Below are 22,797 nucleotides of genomic sequence, written 5' to 3'. Positions count from 1 at the left end.
GAAAACTGTTCTATCCCAGCTCAACTTGTAACAAAAAATTAAATTTATACTTATAATAGTTTATGTAACCAAATGTGCACTTATTTTATTTATTTATTTATCCTCAGGGAGGAGGACATTGATATCTGCGGTCACAGCGGGTGGCCTAAAGACCCGAAACGATACACTTTTTTACACACATGTAGAAGGTAAACCGAGGGCTTGTATCCTCGTTAGGAATACTATTAATGCTTTCTTTTTACCTAAATTTAGTAGTTACAACGTTGCTGTGGTCAAGGTCGAGTCAAGAAGCGGCCGAAGCATGACGGTCGCCTCAGCTTATATGGCCCACGATCGGCCCGCTCCTCCAGAGGAGGTAGCGCAAATAGTAGCACAAACAGCCAAGAAGGAGACGGTCGTGATGGGTTGCGACGCCAACGCAAGGCACGCGGTTTGGGGGAGCAGCGAGATAAACGAACGGGGTGAGTCTCTGTTTGAATATATATTAGCTAACGACCTTTATGTATGTAACAAGGGCAGCTCTCCCACCTTTAGTTTCCCGAATACGGCGAACTACCCGGGGTGGGTCGAAAAAACGTTCCCTGTCGGATCACCGGTTGATCCTTTTCAACATAGACTGGGAAAAAGAAATGAGCACACAAATCCCAAACGAACGTCCTGGAGCCTATTTGACAAGATAGTCAGTGATAGGCTCCATAGAAGTAGGACGCCTATTCAATCTACAGACAGTCTTGACGACTGAGCCCGGTCTCTGGAGAAAAGCTTTCAGGTGGCCTTTAAGGTCGCCTGTCCAATTTCGAGGAGCAAAAAGAACTTCCCACCGTGGTGGGACAAAAATCTCAGCGACCTGAGGTCAAAGCTGAGGAGGGTCTTCAACGACTGTCACTTCAGGAACGATTTCCAGGCGTACAGGACGGCTCTGAGGGAGTATAAGAAAGCCATACGGACAGCAAAATCAAGCTCCTGGCGAGAACACTGCGAGTCGATTGAGTCCACGAAGGACTCAGCCAGGCTGGGAAAGATTCTTGCCAAGAGTCATTCAAACAAGACATTTGTCAAGCGCGCCGATGGAATATGGGCAGGATCGGCGGCTGAGACTAAACATCCTTGTAAATACTCACTTCCCGGATGGATCGCGGGAGGGAGTACGCGACACAGAGACGGCACATCAGGAAGTGCCTGTTGGCCTCATAGACAACCTTTTAGCAGAGAAGAAAATTGCATGGGCAATAGATAGCTTCTCTCCATATAAATCACCGGGCGTGGATGGTATTCTACCTATTATGCTGCAGAAGACTCAGAAATCTTTGGTTAAGGAACTAAAGAAGATCTTCGAGGCATGCATTCGTCTGAACCTCATTCCGGTCTCGTGGACGAAAACAAGGGTGGTTTTCATCCCTAAGGCCGGCAGAAGGGGGCATGAAGTAGCCAAAAACTTTCGGGCAATAAGTCTCACGCCCTTTGTTCTGAAAACGTTCGAAAGGCTACTAGATATACATATACGGGAGCTTCTAGGCGAGGCTCCACTTTCCAAGGCACAGCACGCGTACCTGAGAGGGAAATCCACAGAAACCGCGCTACATGATGTAGTTCGAACGGTGGAAAACTCCCTTGATCACAAGCAGTTCACTCTGGCTGCGTTTGTTGATGTGGAAGGCGCGTTTAACAATGTAAGAGCCGAAGCGATTGAGGCTGCCCTCGGTAGAGCAGGGGTTGAAGAGCCACTACGGCTGTGGATTTCAACCCTGCTTCGCAACCGCGAAATAACAGCAGAGCTAGGCGGAGCTGGGCCCAGGGATATGGCCTTAGGTTAAATCCCGACAAGACGGACTTGCTTCTCTTCACGAGGAAGTACAAGCCACTTGCCTTCAGACTACCATTCTTAAACGGCCAGCAACTAAACCTGTCATCGAGTTCCAAGTATCTGGGACTAACAATTGACAGCAAGTTGAATTGGAAAGTATGCATCGAAGAGCGGGTACGGAAGGCCTGCGTCGCCTTCTATGCCTGCAAATCAATGTTTGGTAAGAAATGGGGACTCAAGCCAAGCATGGTACTTTGGATGTACGAGGTGGTGGTGCGACCGGTGCTTACCTATGGTTTCATAGTCTGGTGGGAAGCTCTAAGTAAGAGCTAAAATCTCACCAGCCTGCAAAAAGTCCCGAACACTGCGCGCGTTGGTGCCATAGGGGCCGGACGCACTTGCCCCACAGCTGCTTTAGACCCCATTTTGAACATGCTTCCGACCGACTTGCATATACTTTGTACATAGTCACAAACCGCACTGAGACTCAATGAGTCTGGGTGTTGGAAGGATACTCAGCAAGGGCATATTAGTATCCTAAAGAAACTTCCGGATGGTACATGTAGTACCGCGACAGATTACTACTCTCCAAAACTGAAGTTTGAATACGGTTGTAATACCGCCATTCCAAGCAGGAACGAGTGGAAGAGAAACCCAGGCATAAGGGTCGACGATATCCAAATCTACACTGACGGCTCCAAGATCGGGTGTGAGGGCCAGAGTCTTCTCTGAGTCCCTAGATTTGTCTGCATCATTCAGACTCCCATCGCACTGCAGCGTGTTTCAAGCAGAAATCCTCCCGATTTGGCAAGCCTGCAAATCACTGGAGGGCTTGAATGTAGCTGGTAAAGGTTGCATCCTGTCGGATAGCCAAGCAGCGATAAAAGTGCTTTCCTCGCCACACATTAACTCAAAATTAGTGTGGGCTTGTAAGCGATTCATATCCCAGTTATCCACCAATCTAGAACTACGCGTTATCTGGGTCGCGGGTTATAGGGGGATAGAGGGTAACGAGAAGGCCGACGAGCTAGCACACAGGGGCTCATCCGAATGAACGAGGAAATAACCAGTGTCGAAGTAGGCATACCGTTAGCAGTAGCCAAGGGGAATATCCAAAGCTTCTACTTGAAGAAAGCACAAACAAAGTGGAATAACATCACCACCTGTGCAATATCAAAATCCATTTGGCCAAACTATGATGGAAAGAGGACGGGAAGTCTTCTGAACAAATCCAGGGCTAACACACGCAAACTGATAGCAGTCTGCACCGGTCATTGGGCACTAGGTACGCTTGCGGAAAAGATGGGCATTCCGTATAACGAATACTGCAGAAGCTGCAAAGATCCAAATGCCAGGGAGACAGTAGAACACTTTATGTGTAAATGCCCGGCTCTATCTAGAGCCCGGCTAAGGTTCCTTGGATCTGTGATAGCAATCCCGAATATTCTTAATTTTATCAACAACTCTGGCTGGTTGTAATACATTGACCGTAACATTCCGTAGGTTTTTTGACGAGTTATATGGCATCAAAACGGCTTTAAAAGCTACTTGGGCGACCATGGTCGCAGCCATTTCACCTACCTATCTACCTATTTATTTAATAGTCTACAAATTGAGCAATTTTGAAATTAAGCAGACTAAATAGCAAATACCAGTACATTTAAAAATAGTATGTTTTATACAAAACGAAAGTGCAGTGTAAAACATTAAGTAAACGATTTTAAGAGTTATAGTTACATATTTGATATTAAGAGGTGACATGTATAATTATATACGCGATAATTTAAAAACATAACTTAACTTTACAAGAGGGTATGAGTTTTGTATACGTATGCCCAGTAAGGGGCAGGCGAAGGTGCTCAGAAGGGAGCTGACGCGAATTGCTCAGAAAGAGCTGCTATATTGTCTTAATATATAAAAAACACGTGTCACACAATTGAGGCCAATGGACTCCTAAACTACTGAACCGATTTTGAATTTGTTTTGCACCCCGTGTGTAGTTTGATCTAGCTTGAAATATAGGATAGGTGACTGGATGACTAGGGTCTCGAGATATAGGCCAAAACGTGGACCCGGGTACCCCTAGAATGTGTTTACAGAATGTGGATATCAAATGAAAGCTGTTGATAAGTGCTTTATTAGAGGGTAATTTTCATACGACTAGGGTCTCGATATATAGGCCAAAACGTGGGCCAGTGAATGCCTAGACAGTGTTTATACAATATGGATATCAAATGAAAGCTGTTCATGAGTGCTTTAGTACAGAGTAATATATTATCCAGAGATGGACTGGGACTGAGACCCGGAGTGGGACTGGGACTGGAATAAAATACATACCACCTTCTGGGACAGGCAATAAGGGATGCAGAAGAATGAGAAGAAATTGAGAGAAGAGAAAAGAGAGAAGGAGATTGAGAAAGAGATAGAATGAGACGAAGATGGAGATAGATGAAGCGAAAAAGACGGAGGGAGGAGTGAATAAAAGGATTAGGAAAAAGTGAAGAGGGGGGAGGGCAGAGTCAGACGGAAAAAGCTTATTAAAATGTATGCAGATTGGCCAAATTTAGGGCAGGACAACGTCTGCCGGGTCTTCTAGTATATACATAAAATACAAAAACAATGTAGTGTATGTATAATTTCTAACTATTTATGTATAAAAATCAGCTGATGACTTTTATTCTGTAGCTGAGCAGTTTTGGATCTCGACGCTTAAAAAAATCCGCCTTTCAACGACTTGGCAAAAATAAAAAATATAAATATAATCTGTGTGTCATGGGGATGCGCCACTCGTGTCGGTTTGATAAACTTTGTTGGGTAAACCGTTGGATTTGTTATTATTATTTTTATTATTGCTATCTTCGATGATACGGAGATTGTAGTTATGGGTTGGAGCGGCCGTGTGAGCTGTTGAGCAGCGGACCTGTTCTTGTTGTAGCACTACTTCGCCCTATCACAAAGTATCCTCTAACGGGGATCCCATATATGTAATACTCCTATATTGCTAATAGAAAATGCTCGCAATGTGTTTTGAATTCGAAATCAAAACAAGACGGCCTATAAAATTGTTGTGATTGTAGCAGCATAAGTGTGACAGGAAAAAAATTTAATTTAGGTACATTCGATTATTGAATACAAAAACAAAAACGTGTAAACAGCAGTATATCGGCACTCTGATGTTTGGGAATGTACCTAGCCGTTTGTAGCAATATAGGAGTATTACATATATGGGGGATCCAAGGAAACTTACAGTTTAAACAGGCTCCACATTGCAATTGCAGAGATGGTTGGTGTCATGTGCAAGCAGGGCATATATTTTGTATGTCGGAGTTGATTCTGGATAGGTAAGAGTTTAACCTGTTACAGTACCCAGATCAAAGTTGAGATAGAGTAACGCGCGTTTCCCTAGGGAGAGTGAGTTCCTCTTCTGCGAGTTCTGGGTATTTTTCTGTAAGAACTGGATTCGCCGTGCAAATCTGTGCATATAGGTCCGACGCCTGTTTGTGGATATCACTGAGGACCTGCTTATGCTTTTTTTGCATCATACGGCTGTGTTCCCAGGGACCGTATTTATTATAATGCTTACGGAGATTACCTCTTAAACCCCTGGGAGGTGTGGCGTCATCAATCAGATGTCTGTTGGGATGCCCAGGTTTGTGGGTATTCAACAGAAACTGTTTGTTCAGCATTTTGTTTCTCTCCCTAATGAGAAGTACTCTCGCCTCATTGTGTAGGGGGTGTTCTGGGGACATATGAAGACAGCCGTGGCAGTTTTGAGGGTAATGTTTTGGAAAGTTTATATTTCCTTAAAAGGTACGAGGACGACGAGTTTTGGGTCTAGCCCAGAACATCTCGTCCGGTGTAACCATCCCTTACACGTGACACACTGACAAGAGTGTGACCGTTCTAAAAAGATTCGTTTCCGACACACGCAGCAAAACCATTACTCTGGGCAGGAATCAGGTTCTGGGCCCGGATTTCGTTCAATACCTTCCCAGACCAGGAGAATATGGAGCAGTCTTGAAGCAAGGATCTGCTGGAAGAATGACAATTTGTGGGAGGGACGCAACAAATTAAATAGTATTGCACTGAAATGACAGTCCCTGGTCGGAAAAAATCGCGAGACGCTGCGGTACATAGAACAGGCGGAATTCAAAGGGGTTGATAATAGCAATTCATAGCTTCCGCAACCTAATTGTCAACCTCACCTTCGCGAGGTGAATCCTTTTACAATTATGCATGCATTACACATATTTAGCAGGCGAGGCTCTGGCGACCCCAAGTTCCTCATAGAACTAGGGGTGGGGTGGAATGGCCTCGAATGGTCATACTAAATCGTTCCCGAGATGGTAGGGCTAGTACCTGTTGTTGTTGTTGTTGTAGCGATTAGGTTACTCCCCGAAGGCTTTGGGGAGTGTTATCGATGTGATGGTCCTTTGTCGGATACAGATCCGATACGCTCCGGTAACACAGCACCATTAAGGTGCTGGCCCGACCATCTCGGGAACGATTTATATGGCCACATTGAACCTTCAGGCCATCCCTCCCTCCCCACCCCCAAGTTCCATGAGGAGCTTGGGGTCGCCAGAGCCTCGTCTGTTAGTGAAACGGGATTCGCCGCTCGAAGGTGAGGTTGACAATTGGGTTGGAGGAGCTATATGTTGCGCTACACAACCCCTTGAATCCCAGGGCTAGTACCTAATTAGTGCTTGTTACCGGGTCAGAATATACCCGCGGTAGGTATGCCTGTCGTAAGAGGCGACTAAAATACCAGATTCAAGAGGTGTGTAGCGCAACATTACAGGTTGCCAGCGCAATATATAGCTTCTCCAAACCCAATTGTCAACCTCACCTATCCGCGGCGAATCCTGTTTCACTAACAGACGAGGCTCTGGCGACCCCAAGCTCCTCATGGAACTTGGGGGTGGGGAGGGAGGGGATGACCTGAAGGTTTAATGTGGCCACATAAATCGTTCCCGAGATGGTCGGGCTAGCACCTTAATGGTGCTGTGGTACCGGAGCGTACCGGATCTGTATCCGACAAAGGACCATCACATCGATAACACTCCCCAAAGCCTTCGGGGAGCAACCTTATCGCTACAACAACAACAACAACCGGAACGTATCGGATACGTAACAGGAAAGGACCAGCAACACCGATAACACCTACTAAAAACCTTCGGTGAGTGTACTTATTGCCACAACAACAACATCATAGAACCGGCTACCTTAGGAGGCGTAGTAGTTAGCAGTTCTCAGTAACCAACCTCCGGCGCCATCATAAGAAGCGTAACGCACTAGGTGGAGGGCCCTAAGCCGCTAAGCCAAATTGTCAGGGCTTTTATCGCTACCTAAATTGAAAAAAAGTTCCTAAGCGAATTTTCATTTATTATGTAACAGTTTTGTTTGATCTGTATTATAAAATGAAACATTATATATTTTATCAATACATATATAGGTATGAGTGAGTTTTTCATAGAAAAAAATATAAACTAAGAGAAAAATGTAGAACAATCCATCGTCAAGCTTTAATATTACCTTCACCTATTAAAATTATTTAGGTGCTGGAGTGTTTTTTAAAGATTGTTTTGTGTTTTCTAAAATATTAAGTTTAGCTAGCTGTTTCATTGTATCTAGCTCTTTAATGAATGTAGCCACGACATCTTTAGTACTTTTTAAGTCGGCATCTCTCAGATCAAAGATATCGTCTTGTCGTTCAAGGTCTGAAACAGAGATAAGTGTTACAAAGAAAATGATGCATACATATATATTATGAGCATTTACATACCCTCCATTTCTTTTTCAATATCGTCTAAACGATGTAGTACTAAGCTTTGTTGTATCTTAATATGTTCCATTAACCGATGTTGGCACTCTACTGGATCTATAGGCGCTTCGGGTTGTGGTACATTTGGAATAAGGTGCGAAGGCGTTGTCGGCTCCGACTTTATTTTCTTTGTTGGTGATGTCGAGGGTGTTGTTTTACATTTTGATTCCAATGTCTTCATTTCAACATCTGTATCCTCAACTTTTATATCTTGCTCGGATTTTATATCAGACTTGCTAGTTTGTAAATCCAAGTCGTCCTCCCATTTTTTAGCCCACAAGTATAGTTTTGGATGACAGCGATTATTAGCAATATTTATTTTAACGCGCAAAGAATGCATGAATCGTTTAAGCTCTACCAAGTTTCCAGTAAGAACATGTGATTTTTTTAAAAAATCGAACCGTTTTTGTAAATTGGGATTGGGGATATGATAGTTAGCCACAGGTAGTTTTCCATCATATAACCAATCCTGGTCGTGCTTAAAACGCATTGCTTCTCGACCACGTTGCGGATTACGACATATGTAACAAACATATTTTTCAGGAACATCACCTTCCTTATCAATACCATTACAAATTCCATGTTGCCAGCACAAACATAGTTCGCATTGTATCATTAGGCCGTCCTCCTCGCCATATGAACATAGACAATTTATTATTTCTTCTTGGCGCATGCTTACAATTTTTATTAATTCACCATTTTCTTTAATGTACTGTGGTTGATTGACATTCATTCCACCAATGGCTTCAGCTTCGTTAGAGCCAGGAGCAAGTAATGGCGGAAACGATGATGATCCAGAATCTGCCGTGACAGGGGAATCCAGACTACTCATCGGCGTAACTGCTGCACCAGATGATTTCCGTTTCTTTCCATCAACCACTTTAGCATCAGGAGTGCCGTTAAACGAGTGACGTGTTTCCTCGAACTCGGACACTCCAAAGCTACTATCTGCAGTTACCACAGGCAACATTGATCCACTTGACGTAGCTTGCGCTGCTGTCAAGTAACGTCGTGTTGTACGCTGCCGATTACTCTTGCGTGCACCCAAACCTCTTTTATTAGTAGATGTTCGAGGACGTTTGCGTGGAATCACCGATATATCTGCGTTCATACCATCGTCCAAAGAGGAAATAGTGGTTGATGATATGTCCATAACTGTGCTATTTTGAGCAGAGCTATTAATTAATATATCATTACTGACAACACACATATGTGCTGATTCCGAAACTGCTTCCGGTTCAATTTTGAATTCTGTTTCGGATTTTATCTCCGAGGAAGTTTCCAAAGCCTGGGAGATACTGCCTATTGTTGTTGCAAGCAGACCGGCAGTACGCCGATGAGCACGAGTTTGAAGTAAATCTTGCTGATAAAGTTTAGCAAAAAATTGTTGATTTGGTATTTGATTACGTGGAGCAGGTTCATGTTGATCTGGCTTAATGTGTGTACGTTTTTTCGCTAGCTCAAGCATCTTGGGGCATGCGCCTAGTAGTCTATTAGAAATCGTTTTTTTCAAAGTTATTTATTTATTCAAAGTCAAAAGAAATAATTTTTATACTTACTTAATTAAGTCCTGGTGATAATGTTTTACATGTATTTGGAGATGGTCCTCTTTTCGAAAATTCTTCAAGCACCCCTGTTGTGGACATCGAAAGAGATTGTCGATTATTTGTACCTTTAATCCACCAATGTAAGCTAATAGATAAACACATTATTGTATAACATTGTTGTTATTTTGAAACTTCTTTCATACATACCGTAACCGTCTTCGAGAGGCAAAGTAGTTGTATCTATAGAGCGTGCTGAAATAGTATCTGCATTGTCAGGGCTATTAATAACATCTACTGTAATGCTCTTCGACGTGGTATCTACTGTTAAAGTTGGAGTCATAAGTTCAGCTGGTGGTACAGCTGTCGTTACTGGTGCTTCAATATACTGTGAAGTTCCAATGGACAAGGCAGTGGTGGTTGCATTTACACTAACAGCATCCATAGTCGCAATTGTTGAGTCTAATAGTTTCGGCTTTGGTGTCAATTGCGGAGTATAATCAGGTGTATAAACATAGGCATTAATATCCTTAGCTCGGCGCCGATGAATACTAAAATCATATATATCGGGGTTGTATACCTGACCTTGTTCTTCAAGAAAAGTTTTCAAATCCGACTTTGAGCGGAAACGTTTTCCGCCTGGGTTTACTAATATTACATCCCATTTGCCTAAAACATTGGATCGCTGATACATATGCTTTACCCAACCTGGAGGCAGGCGCCAGTCTTCAACGATAACAGTGGGTTTGCGATGTTCGCCGACAACAAGATATCCCTCCCGTCCTATTGGCTGATCGTTTACCCAGTGACAAGTCCATTCACCATCTTGCGGTATTTGTGGCAAGTTAAGGGACGCTAAAATAATAATATTTTCATAACCATATACATGTTTGCTTATAAAATAAATTGCCTTACCGAAATCCAATTTTGAGAGATCAAGCAAAGGCCAGTCTTTTCGGGTTCCAGGTGCAGCTCGTTTTTTTTGACCAGACGTAGTTGTTGCTAATGGTAGTGGGGATTTAACCTTAACCATTTTAACAGGAGTGAACAGCTCAAAAGTAGCTGCAACGCCTTCCTGCGGTATATTACTCGTTGGTATGGTCGGTAATTCAGGTAATAAAGGTTGCTCAACTTCGAAAGGTGAGACTTTATTCATGTGCACTGCACGCACATTTTTTATATAGCCGTCATCAAATAAAACCTCATACATATCATTTCCCAAAATTTTCTTAATTGTACCAGGAAATTTTCTCGGCCCAGTCCAGCGGGCCATACATTTCTCTTCCAGTTCAAAAACAGGTATCGGTTTAGTAGATAATTTTTGACGTAAACGTGAAGAGTTCATTGGAATCCATTCCTCTGTTCCAACAACTGCTGATTTTATTTTACCGGAACGCTCGAATTTTATAAGCACTTCACGATCATCATTATCCACTTCAACAACTCTAGCTGCATGCCAAATGCCATCGAAATCTTGCGCTTCAAGACGAGCGCCGGGGTTGAAGGACGTCACTGGCTCAAACTTAACAGCGGCTGGGGATGCCGAATTCGATATTGTGGGTGAGATAATTTCGCTATCTTCTTTTACCACACAAGCATTGGCTTTTGCAGCGCTGCGTTCAGCAGTTTCAGCCATTATCTGAGCTACTTTTGCCTCCACTGTTGCTGTAGTTGCATCTTCAATGGACTGACTTCCGTTACTTGTAGTGCCAGTTTTTAGTTCTTCTAAATCCGCCTCCACCTGGCTGGGATCAACTTTTCCCCAAGGAAACACTGTGGGAAACACTTTCTGCTTCAACAAATATTTTCCACTACGTTGAGGTTGGAAATCAACTCTCCGAAAGTGTCTCGAGCAAACCAACACACTTTTTGTTATTTGTCGTTCAGCACTAAGTCGAGTATTACGCAGCCAGACAGCGCGTATATTTGGATCCAATGGAAACGAATGATAAGTAACACCATGGTGCTCCGGTAGTCGAGAAGTAGAGCTGCATCCAGCTACGCAACAGCGGCGGCCCATTCTTTTTTCAATTTGCTAAAATATTATACAATATGAAACGTTTACAACTAACCAGTAAAATTTTCGGCATGTTAAAGTGACGCCGTTTATATTGTTGTGACGAAATTGTGTAGCTTACCTAATTGGCTTTTAACCTACCAGGAAGCTAAAAATATTAGCAGATGTTTATATTTACTTTATTGTACAAACTATTATTTAAAGCCAGATTTAAACAAAAATATTATAATCGCGAACAAAATTGAATTTATGAGAAACTCGACTGACGCAAAAATAATTTGCACTGTTAACCACGGTTGCCACTTTCGTCCATTTGGACCAAAACTGGTCCTTTTCATCCCCATGTGGTCCGCTGGAAAGTGTCTTTTTGCATACGTCTTATACTGCGATACGGCTATATTTTTTTTGTGTCTGGAAGTTAATGGCGTTTCTCCTATACAACTTTAAAATTCAATATCAGTTACAGAGTTAAACGTTTACATATGTATACATATTTCCGGGCTGCAATAAAGAGTCCAATTAGAAAAAGTTTGTCGCAATTATACCACCAATATGAAACACATTTTAAGTGATTATTATTATTAGTGAATATTGAATATTTAAAGAAAATTCAGTGTATATAATTTAGAATACTAAGTATCTTAAAACAAGGAATATTTTTATTGGAAGTAAGGCAGAAATATTTTCTGAACGCAATAACTCTACAAATGTCCAGCGTATAACTGATATAATCGCTTTGTGTCAAATTATTCCCATTGGAGAGTAGAACCTCAGAACTTTAATAATAACATTGTTAACTAATTTCTCGTACCTAGTTAAATGTGATCAAAATTCCATTACTACGGAGTTGAAACTTTTGAACAATGGTCTGAGGGTAATGATCTGAGGACTGTAGCTAGATTCAATAAAAGTGAGTTTTGAAATGTACATTTTTCTCTGCAACAAGTTATATGAAAAAAGCGTACATTTCAGTCGCACTTACTGAATCGTCACAGATGGGAAAATTTAAGTGAGGGTGAATTGGTAAACGGAGAGGGAAGAATTAAATTTGCTTATCATTAACATTTTTTTTTAATTTTAGGACTGATTTTTATGATAAAATTCATACATCCGAGCTCTGGAAAAATTTAGTTTAAAAATAAGATTTGTATGTAAATAAAACTTTATTAGTTTGGCTTGAGAACGGGGTTTCCTCTAAGGTTTTTCGTTAAAACATATATTTATATAAGGCTTTTTGCTAAAATTTAAGTATGTGTAACATTTTACTTTACCATAACCTGAAATTTAAGATATTACAACGAATTCGACACATTTGTGAACTGCCGAATTATTTTTAGACCAAATAAGGAATACAGAAATTTGGTCCATTTCTTTGAGATTTGGTCCTTTTTTCTATAAATTTTGGTCTCAAATGAAAACATTGTGTGGCAACTGTAATGTTTGATTCACAATGGTATGAGGACTCATAGTGGTGAAATGGTCATATTCACCTCTATTGACAAATTGGGTTGCTTGGCAACGGTTTACGGGCACAAATCACTTAAGGGCAAATGAATGGTGACATAACCATAAAGCCATAACCATATAAAACAGCTGATCGAACCTGCTTTATGGAAATCAATGTAATCGATTAATGGTGCCATACCATAGCGCTAACGCCATAACCATACCATAGCCAACCAATTGGTTTTTGGTTTCTCGCCATATCCATACCCTAAAAATATTTGAGGTGGTGAATTAAATAACTTTTTGTAGATTTTCTTCATTGTTTTGGATACGTTATGACTAAGAAACTTATTTTTTGTGGAGTATGTTTGTAATTTTTTGGGTTTTCGTCAATTTTAAGAAATTTTCACGACTTTTAAGTTAAGGCACCATTAATCGAACACATTGGAGATGGTTATGGATATGGGTATGGTTACGACTAAGGCGTTAGGGTTAAGGAAATTTAATTCACACTTTACCCAGATTGCGCATTCACGAGTTCAAAATTGCTTAAGCCGGAGTCATTGGTTCCGTATGTCGTATCGCTGTATCCGTATCCCTAACGTAATCAGCTGTTTATCGTTACGACGGTAAACCAAAACCCAATTGGTTGGCTACGATACGGTTACGACCTTAGCGGCACCAATAATCGATTGCATTGATTCTCATAAGATAGGTCGAATCAGCTGTTATAATGCTACCGATACGGGGCCCTATTCGCTAACTGTGAGTTTTAAAATATACACAAGAAATTGTGTAAACTTTGAAATTCTGATTCTGTAAAGCAAAACTGTGAACAAAAAAGCTCACTGATAAAAACTTCGTGAGTTTTCTTGGCAGCCAGTGTACATTATTCTGACCTTCAAAACTCATACGCGCTGTTGTAGAATGACTTGTTTGTTTTCATGGCGTTTGATGAATATTTTCTCACTGACATAAGACTTTTACATTCAGCGCTCATTCAGCAAAACAATGTACACAATAATTTACAGAATCGCATGAAAATTTAAAGTGTAAATTGTGTGTGCAAATGAGTTTTCAATGAGTGTACATTTTTCAGTTTTTCACAGTTACGGAATTGAGCCCCTGGTCCCGTCCAACCAATACTGGAACAACTGCATCCAAATCTGGCAAAATAACAAAATTATGAATGATACAATGTTTACGAAATATAAATTTACAAGGCAAAATACCGTACATTTTTATTTGTTTGTTACCAATTTCATGGTGTTGTGTTAATTTTCGTTTATTGCTTAGTTGTACTAACTCTGGCACAAGGGATCGTTTTATGAAACTATTGGACTACCAGTGTCGAACAATGCAAAAAGAGAGACTAAATCAGTACACTTTTCTCCATTATAGAAGGCAAAACTTACCATGTTGTTTGAAGGAAGTTGTTTAGTTAATTTATTAATTTTTCGAATCTCATTATAACATATAGCACCTGCGACGTTGCGATTGTTTGCTGATGATACACGACGAGTACAATTATGGCGCGTATGGCCTACTTTTGCGCACATAAAACACGAATTAGGTGGGCGTCTAAGTTGTGTACATGCACTCTGATAATGACCGTACTGGAAACAATTGTAACAACGCACATTATTGACATCCACCCGGCTAGTTACGGCGGGCTTTTCTTTGACACGATTATCCACTGTACACACAGTTTTCCTCATTTTTTCGTAACGCTCCATCATCATTTTTAAACTTCTGATTGACGTTGCACCATATAACATCGACACATAAGTAAATTTGTCGTTCAGTCCGTCGATAATTATGCCGACTAAATCACTTTCTGGTATTTCAGCTCGGCTAGCCATATGTTGCATTTCCACCACATATTGTCGAGGGGTTTCCCCTGGTTTAATACTACGTGTTTTCAACTGGCTAAATACATCTTGGAGCGAAAACGTTCGTCGATACTCCACCAATAAAGCAGACTTTAAGTCACTATACGAACGGACTAGAGCAATGTCCAGGAATTTTTTGGCATGACCTGTTACTAAATGTCGAGCAGCAATCAGCTTGTCTCTATCATTGTAGCGTAGAAATTCAAATACTGCCTCCAACTCACCAATCCACTTAACAACATCTTGGAATTCCGACCCGTTAAATTTATTCATGAGCGCATCCAGCTCATGCAGATCAATTCTGCGTTTATCAATTTGATTGATCTGTTGCTGCAGTTCAATCAGTTCACGCTTTTTGCAAGCAACAGCTAGCATCCGTGCCAAGTGCTCGTCTTCAGCCTTTAAGCTATCAATTGAGCTGCCACTCGTCACATTTACACCGGTTATATCCTCCTCCGACCCTCCTTCATCTGGCACGTCTTCATGTGGCCTATTTTCCTCTGGTGCACCTTCATCTGGCACATTTTTGTCCGGTACATTTTCATCTGGCACGTTCATGTTTTGTAACTTTCCATTCGGCGAACCATCATCCAATAATTTTGGCAGAGTAGCTACAGCCTGGTCGTACAAGACACGCAATTGAACAAGAGTAGCCTCTTTATCAAAGTCAACACCAGCAATCGTCAGCATATTTGCCATTATCAATTAATGTCTTTAAATTTCGATTTGAATTAAAAATATCTTGCTATACTAAATAAAATATTGGCCTGTGGGATTTCCACACCTGATATGTTTTATTTTCAGATAGATTCCTTTATTTTACCTCGATATCGCAAGCAATGTGTCAGCTGGGCTTCTTCTCTTTTTTTTAATCAATCCGGAAGCGGAAGTCACCAAAAACCCTGCTCGACACTTCGTGCTGCCAGATTACTATATTTACATTCAGATAACTTATTCTATTACAAAAATAATAAAAGCAAAAGGTTTATAAAGTGTTTTAAAATGATATTTTTATTCGAATTTCCAAACCAAAGAGCTTTGTAAACCTACTTTACAGATTATAAATAAGGAGAACCGTTTTTAAGCATTTATGTTCCCTAATGCCGATTGAATATCATTTCGTGTATAAGTATATAAAAAATATGCATACATATTTCGTTAAAACCCAAACATATCCATGTGCACTGCTATATATTCCTAACAGTTCATTCTTTTTTTTTTGGATTATTAGTTTATTGGTTAAAGATTAAGCTTAATAAAACACCAAGTTATCCCTCCATTGGTGTTAATCCATAACACCAGGTTATATATTCAGAAGTTTGCTGTCTTTAAATTGTTGTACAGTTGCTCCACCAACACACAGGTAATACACTAAGGCCAGAACCATGTGCGTAGGTTTCTGCGTAATTGAGGTTATTATATATTTAGATTTAATGGTTTACTCCAAGTACGATACATTTTTAGTTTTTTAAATGTTTTTAATTTAATTTTTTGTCATTTGAATTCCCGCAGTATCCGCCATTTTATTCTCTACCGCATGAATAGCGTCCTTTTATAGCACGCGGTTGAGTTGTGGGGAAAAACGAACTTGACGCGACGACCTTACAAAACGAAGTTAAAGCCCCGACACATAAGCACTTTTTCATATAGATGAGTTTAACACAAGCTCATGCATTATGAGTAGATTGCATGCATTTTTATGGAGAACGGTAGAGTGAGCGACACTGGCGCCATCTGATATTGAAAAGTAGCCATCTCCCAAATTTTGTTACAAGCAAAGCATAAGAAGAAGAATGTGACATTTGTTTTGGTTAAGGGTATTGACACACTTTGCAAGTGAAATTATTTTTCCCACTGGTTGGTAAATTTTCTAACATTTTTCGCAGGTAAAAACTGTAATATAACAAATGAATACGACACAAAATATGTTAGAAAGTATCTTTGTTGTAAGGGGATAATGTTTATATCAGTGCTTCGCGAAATTTTGTATGTGAATGGGCAAGGCGTAATAAACTTCAATTGCCACGTCTGAAGTTCCTTCATATTTACAAACGCAACATCTTGGTTGATTGTGGCGATGTTATTGCAATGCATAAGCTTGTGTTAAACGCATCTATATGAAAAATGTCATTGTGGCACCGCCTTTACATTCTTTTCTTAAAGAATTTTTCTACTTCCAAAAATTTGATGCACAACACCCGAAAACCACAAATCACCAAAAAGATTGCGCATTGCGCATGTAAACAAAAGATCAGCTGTTTTTGATAACGTAGAAATAGCTCATTTTTATTTAGCCGCGCTTTGATATACGTATATTTGTGAAAGTTTTAATTAAATAATTATATTAATAATGCATTGTTCTGTGTTTGAGTGTGATAACAACAAGAAGAAAACCAGTAAAAACAAATGGAGATTTTTCCACTTTCCAAAGGACGCAGTAGTGGCTAAGAAATGGCTTCATTTTTGCCGCCGAAAGAACATAGTGAATCTCAAAACAGCATGCATATGTGAAGTGCATTTCACTCCCGAAGATTTCGAAAGAAATATGCAATTATATAATGTAATTATTAATAGCAGCCTAAAGTAAATTTGATACGTGATATCATTATTAATATATCTACATCTTTTTATAAACACCACTATCCGGTATGGAGTCTTTATCTCTGTTTGTTGTGATGAAGGTTGTCCGGCGGATGCACCCGCTGCTGAATCTGATTGTCGTGTGTCTGTTTTTTGGTGGTCCAATTGGTAAATTTTCTTCGAAAATTTCACGTAAAACCCGAAATTTGTTGGTTCTCCTATATCCACGAATAAATCATGCTTAGCACCATCTTCTAGTGGATGCTGATTGTCGGCGGATGCACCCGCTGCTAAATCTGAGTGTCTGTTTTTTGGTGGTCCAATTGGTAAATTGTCTTCGAAAATTTCACGTAAAACACGAAATTTGATTGGTTCTCCTATATCCACGAATAAATCATGCTTAGCATCATCTTCTAGTGGATATTCCCATACCCAAGCTTGTTCAGCTTCCTTGAACGATGGGAAGCGAAATCCCCCTGTAGGATTATTAAATCTTTAAGAGATACGATATCTTTGAGCGCAATGCAGAGACACAAATTTAATAAAACCAGTTTCAATAAAATGCAAGTTTACTAATTTCACATACACATGCACATAGATTGTTATGGCTATTATATTAAAAAATGAAAACGAGACTTTTTGGTGCAATTAACTTTAATACAACTTCTAGAATGTTTGTTTTATAATTGTGTTGCTTGGCACGTCTGCAAATCTAATGACACGTTATCCCTATATTGTGCCTTTTATATTTTCCAATCTTATGCTCAGATTCCGTTAGTTAAATATATATCAAGTTATACAGTAAAGTATATGGTCAAATACAGCGTAAATTATATGGACAAATACAATGTAACGCAAATGAACGAATACAATATAAACAAAGAATACAAAAATCATGAAATGTCACAGGGTGACCTAACACCCCAGCCCCCGTGGATTGCTCGAAGATTCACCATCAACTTAAGCCTGGCAAGGCGAGAGGCTGGTCTGCGTAGACTTCCGTTAATTGTATTCACTTCCACCACTCGTACCTGGCCATCTTTAGCTGGGAAAACTTGAGTAATGCGGCCTCGTTGCCACAATCTGCGAGGTAGTGCCGAGTCGATCAAAATAACCAAGTCTCCGACTTGAAGGGGAGGCACTGCTTCCTGCAAATCAACTGAGGTAAATACTCTCTGGTCCAACGTTTCCAAAGGCGATATTTTAAGCTCTGCGCAATTCTCCATTGTTTCTTAAGGTATATCTTCTCATCAACGGGATGAGGCGTTTGAGTTGAATTGACACAACCTATCATAAAGTGATTCGGGGTAAGTGGTTCATCCTCTTCGTGTGATATAGGGAGGTCTATCAGCGGGCGTGAATTAACAATATTTTCTGCTTCAATTAAAACACTTTGCAACGTATGTTCCTTTGGGGCTACTTGCCGGAGGGTTTTATTAAGCAGCGATTTAACAACTCGTATTAAGCGTTCCCAACAGCCACCAGAACTAGGATTTGCAGGGCAGTTAAATATCCACTCGATTTGGTGCTTAGTGGCTTCTCGGATACTGTCTGTGTCTAACAGCTGTTCAGCGGATGCCAGCTCTCGTTGTGCCCCTATGAAATTGGTGCCGTTGTCGCTTCTCAGCCTTACCGGGGTACCACGTCGATTCACAAAATTACGTAGGCACAAAATGAAAGCGTCGGTGGATAGATTTTCCGCCAGCTCAATGTGGACGGCTCGTATTGTTAGGCATGTAAATATGACGCCCCATCTCTTTTCTCTGCGTCTACCGATTGAGACATCAAACGGCCCAAACAAATCAACGCCAGAGTAAGTAAACGGACGTACAAACGGCGTTACCCGGTCGGAAGGCAGCTGACCCATTAGGGGAGCTTTCGGTTTCGCTTTATCGATATAGCATACAAGACAGCTACTTTGAATTTTCTTGTGAAGCGACTTCAGTTTTGGTATCCAAGATTTTTGTCTAATAGCATTGATAGTTACTGCCACATTTTGATGATGATTCTTCTCATGATAATGTTGGACGATAAGCTTTGAAACAATATGTTGGTGTGGCAATAAAATAGGACGACGTGCTTGAATTGGTAAATACGCTGCTTCATCAATGCGACCACTCAGGCGCAAGATGCCACTATGATCCAAGTGCGGTGATAATTTGTACAGTGGACTTTATTTTTTAAGCTCACGTGAGGCGGACAGCTCGGCAATTTCATTTCCAAAATGTTCATGTTATGCCGCCTTACATATTGTATATTCGGCCTTTTCGATTTCTGCTGTTGTAAGCTGTGTTGGTAAACGTACTCTTTCCATACTTGCCCGGAACAGCTTCATTGCTCTAAGAATCCAGGCTAAAGTGCGTTGTAACTTCCAATAAGAGCTAAATCTTTCAAACTGTATGATTTTGCTGGGCGGCTGTATGTATAATATGCGATTCGGAACCTCTTCCTCAAGTAGTGGCGGTGACGGCTTAATTGTCATGACAGGCCAGTATTGTTCGTCCAGCTTTAAAAAATCAGGGCCCTTAGCCCATCTACTCTCACAATTAAATATCGGTGGACTAGACGGGCGTGTCGCAGCGTCTGCGGGGTTTTGGCATGTTGGCACCCATCGCCACTGATTTTGCGAAGTTGAGTCGAGTATTTCAGCGATTCGATGACCTACAAATGGCTTGTACTATCGTTCGGCCGAATTCAACCAACTCAACACTGTCTGTGAATCGCTCCAAAAAACTACACGTTCAGCTGTGAACTCATGGGCGTTTACCACCAATTTACACAACGTAGTACCTAATACTGCCGCTTGTAACTCTAGTCTCGGGATGGACAAGAGTTTAATAGGCGCCGTACGCGTTTTTCCCATGACAAAACTGATATAAACTACATCTTTGTGAGCTACTCTTATGTACCCAACTGCGGCAAACGCAACCTGACTCGCATCGACAAATATGTGAAGTTCAATTTCACTGTTGTTCGAGATATGTGTAGAGTAGCATCGTGGCATCTTGAACAGGCTTACTTGACTGAATTCTTTCCACCAATGTAACCACTTTCTGTTCAGTTCCGCTGGCATCGCTTCATCCCACCCGATATCAAATCTCCACATATCTTGAATGAGAAGTTTAGAAAATATCAAAAAATCAAGCAACATACCGAACGGGTCGAACACCGCCATCACTATTTGTAACAACTCCCGCTTTTTAGGTGCCCGTGTTCCCTCCAATACATCCTTGGGAACTCCATGGAACTTAGTGTGGAACTCAAATGTATCGTCGCAGGTATTCCAGTATAGGCCTAGAACTTTATCTGTCGTTCCGCTACGCTCCATGTTGATCGTTTCTTGTTCTAATGATGACGATTTTTTTAGCTCAATCTGTACTCCAGGGCAGTTGGACACGAAATTCCTAAGTTGGAACCCTGCTTCCTGATGAATTTTCACAATTTGTTCGCTGACTTCTTTGGCTTGCTCTGGCGAATTAAAACTTGCAACCATATCATCGACGTAGTGTTTATTTATTATGATTGATGACGCTTCAGGATACTCCAACTTAAAGAGATCTGCATTTTTGTTTTTCACATACTCAGCAATAGAGGGCGAACAAACGGCGCCGAAGATCATCGAGGTCATCATATACTCTTGAATGGATTGGTTGATGTCACCATTTCTCCAAAGATAACGCTGGGCATGTTGATCGATTGGACGTAGTTTAATTGTGAAAACATTTTCCGTATATCCGCTGCAACTCCAATACGACCTTGTCGAAATTGTAGCATACGACTCGGTGCCTTCTTCTTGCATTACTTTTCTTGCATACCCCTTTTCCACGTACTTAGCCATTTCCTCTTTGTAGCGTTCGGCGAACTTCTCGTCTTTATGCATACGCTTCTCGATCGATAACAAACGTCGTTCTGCCATTTCTCTGCTGTTTGGAAGTTGCGGCGGAAACTTTTTCCAAAGCAGTCCTTCTTCATAATGTTTATCGGGTCGGTGTATTGTTGTTGTTTCTAGTATATGACGTGCTTGTTTATCTTCTTCCGACTCCAATTGTTCCGACGTTGGATTTACGCCGAAGCTATCAGCTTCAAAATAATCTGAGACCATCTTATGTAAATTTCGATCTGTTATGACCATAACTCGAGGACTTGACCTTGTTGACGATTTAGTTAGGCCATAGGCAACCCAACCCAGTGATGTTTTGGCGGCAATGGGGCTGTCGTTATCGGCTTGTATCCAAGTTGTAGTGACACCTAGATACGCTTGATTTAAACCAATTAACAGACTAGGCTTCGTGCTACTATAATTTTGTAAGGGTACATGCCTGAAGTGTTCGAAGTTTTCTTTCGTGAATGACTGTTCAGGCAGATTCAGGTGATTTACGGTGTGCACATCCTTAAGCGTGAACTTCTTGTCATCAAAACGGCTTCCAATTTCTACGTTGACTTTAAAAGATTGTTCCGTGACCACCCGGTCATCGTACCACTGAAGAGTCAGCGGGTGACTTTGACCTCGAACCCCAATTTTTCTGGCGATATCCTCCTCCAAAATAGTAATTGCAGAGCCTTCATCGAACATTGCTAGGATTTCGTATTTACTATTTGGCCCGTAAATGTCGATAGGTAGCATCTTAAACAGTTGCTTAGGCGATTCATTGGCGAGGCGGCAGTTTAACATCGGTTGCACACCTCTATCCCGCTGACCAGTTTGGTATGGCATCTTCGATAAGATCTTGTCGTTGTGTAAAAGCGAATTGTGGTACCGCTGACACCCGTCTATACCACACATCTTCTTTGATCGATATTTACCTATAATGTGACCTTTTTTCAGGCAAGAAAAACATAACTTATTATTCTTTACATAGTCCCACCTGGTTTGTACATCATCGGATTGGAATGAATCGCACTTGGTGACCATACGATCACCGCTGCAACGAAGGCACGTTGGTGTTTCTGATGATATTTCTTCTTGTATGTACATTATACGTCGGGGATTGGAAGATGTGACATTACCTCTGATGCTGTGTGAACTTGTCGGCATCAAACACACAATTCTGGCCAAATCGCTCAGCCATTTACTGAAATCTTCTATTGTGGCGAACGGTGAAATGGTTACTGAATGTTTTGCCCACTCAAACTGCTTCTTTTGTGGTAGTTTGCTTACTGCTTGTTCTACCAAAGACACGTTTGCTAGCTGTTGGTGGCAATTGGCAGATTTCAGAAATGCGACTACGTTGCGCACTCTGGAAGAAAACGGCACCACCTGCTCAAGTTTTTGATCTGGAATTGGCGGGAACTGCTGTAGTTTTTGAAGCTGATGTTTGACCACAATATCTGGCCAACCAAATCTAAACTCTAACTCGCTTAGAACATTGGGCACGTCGTTTGGGTATATCAGCATAGCAGCCACTGCTTCCTTTGCGGGCCCTACAAGACACTTTTGCAGCCGCATTAAGTTTTGGCGATGGCTGTATCCAAATGCCTCCGTGGTATTTGTTAAGATTGGTAAAAAACAGCGGCCATTCTTCCGCATTACCGGAAAAGGTTGGCAAGTCGTAGTTTTATTGTAGAATCGGTCGACGGCGTTGTGACTAGGCTTGATTCACGTTGTACTGGCTGTGTTGCTACGCTTTACTCATCCATATCCTGCGTACGAATATTCTCGCGCAATCTTACAATGTCCCTTTGACTTTCGA

The 22,797-nt window shown here is 41.0% G+C and overlaps 1 protein-coding gene across 1 annotated transcript; it reads right to left on the bottom strand.

Annotated features, from left to right (window-relative positions):
- Positions 1 to 7,172: 7,172 nt before the first annotated feature.
- MBD-R2 lies at positions 7,173 to 11,491 on the bottom strand. The gene is made up of 6 exons (XM_067760858.1): positions 11,311 to 11,491; positions 10,088 to 11,207; positions 9,383 to 10,027; positions 9,188 to 9,320; positions 7,590 to 9,118; positions 7,173 to 7,524 (listed from the first exon to the last, which is right to left on the bottom strand). The coding sequence occupies exons 2-6, from the start codon at positions 11,190 to 11,192 to the stop codon at positions 7,355 to 7,357; spliced, it is 3,582 nt and encodes a 1,193-aa protein (XP_067616959.1). The 5' UTR covers positions 11,193 to 11,207; positions 11,311 to 11,491; the 3' UTR covers positions 7,173 to 7,354.
- Positions 11,492 to 22,797: the final 11,306 nt, after the last annotated feature.

The sequence above is a fragment of the Eurosta solidaginis genome, chromosome 1, assembly GCF_040869045.1.
Source record: "Eurosta solidaginis isolate ZX-2024a chromosome 1, ASM4086904v1, whole genome shotgun sequence".
Lineage (NCBI taxonomy): Eukaryota > Metazoa > Arthropoda > Insecta > Diptera > Tephritidae > Eurosta > Eurosta solidaginis.
This window is presented reverse-complemented; position numbering and strand designations above follow the sequence as displayed.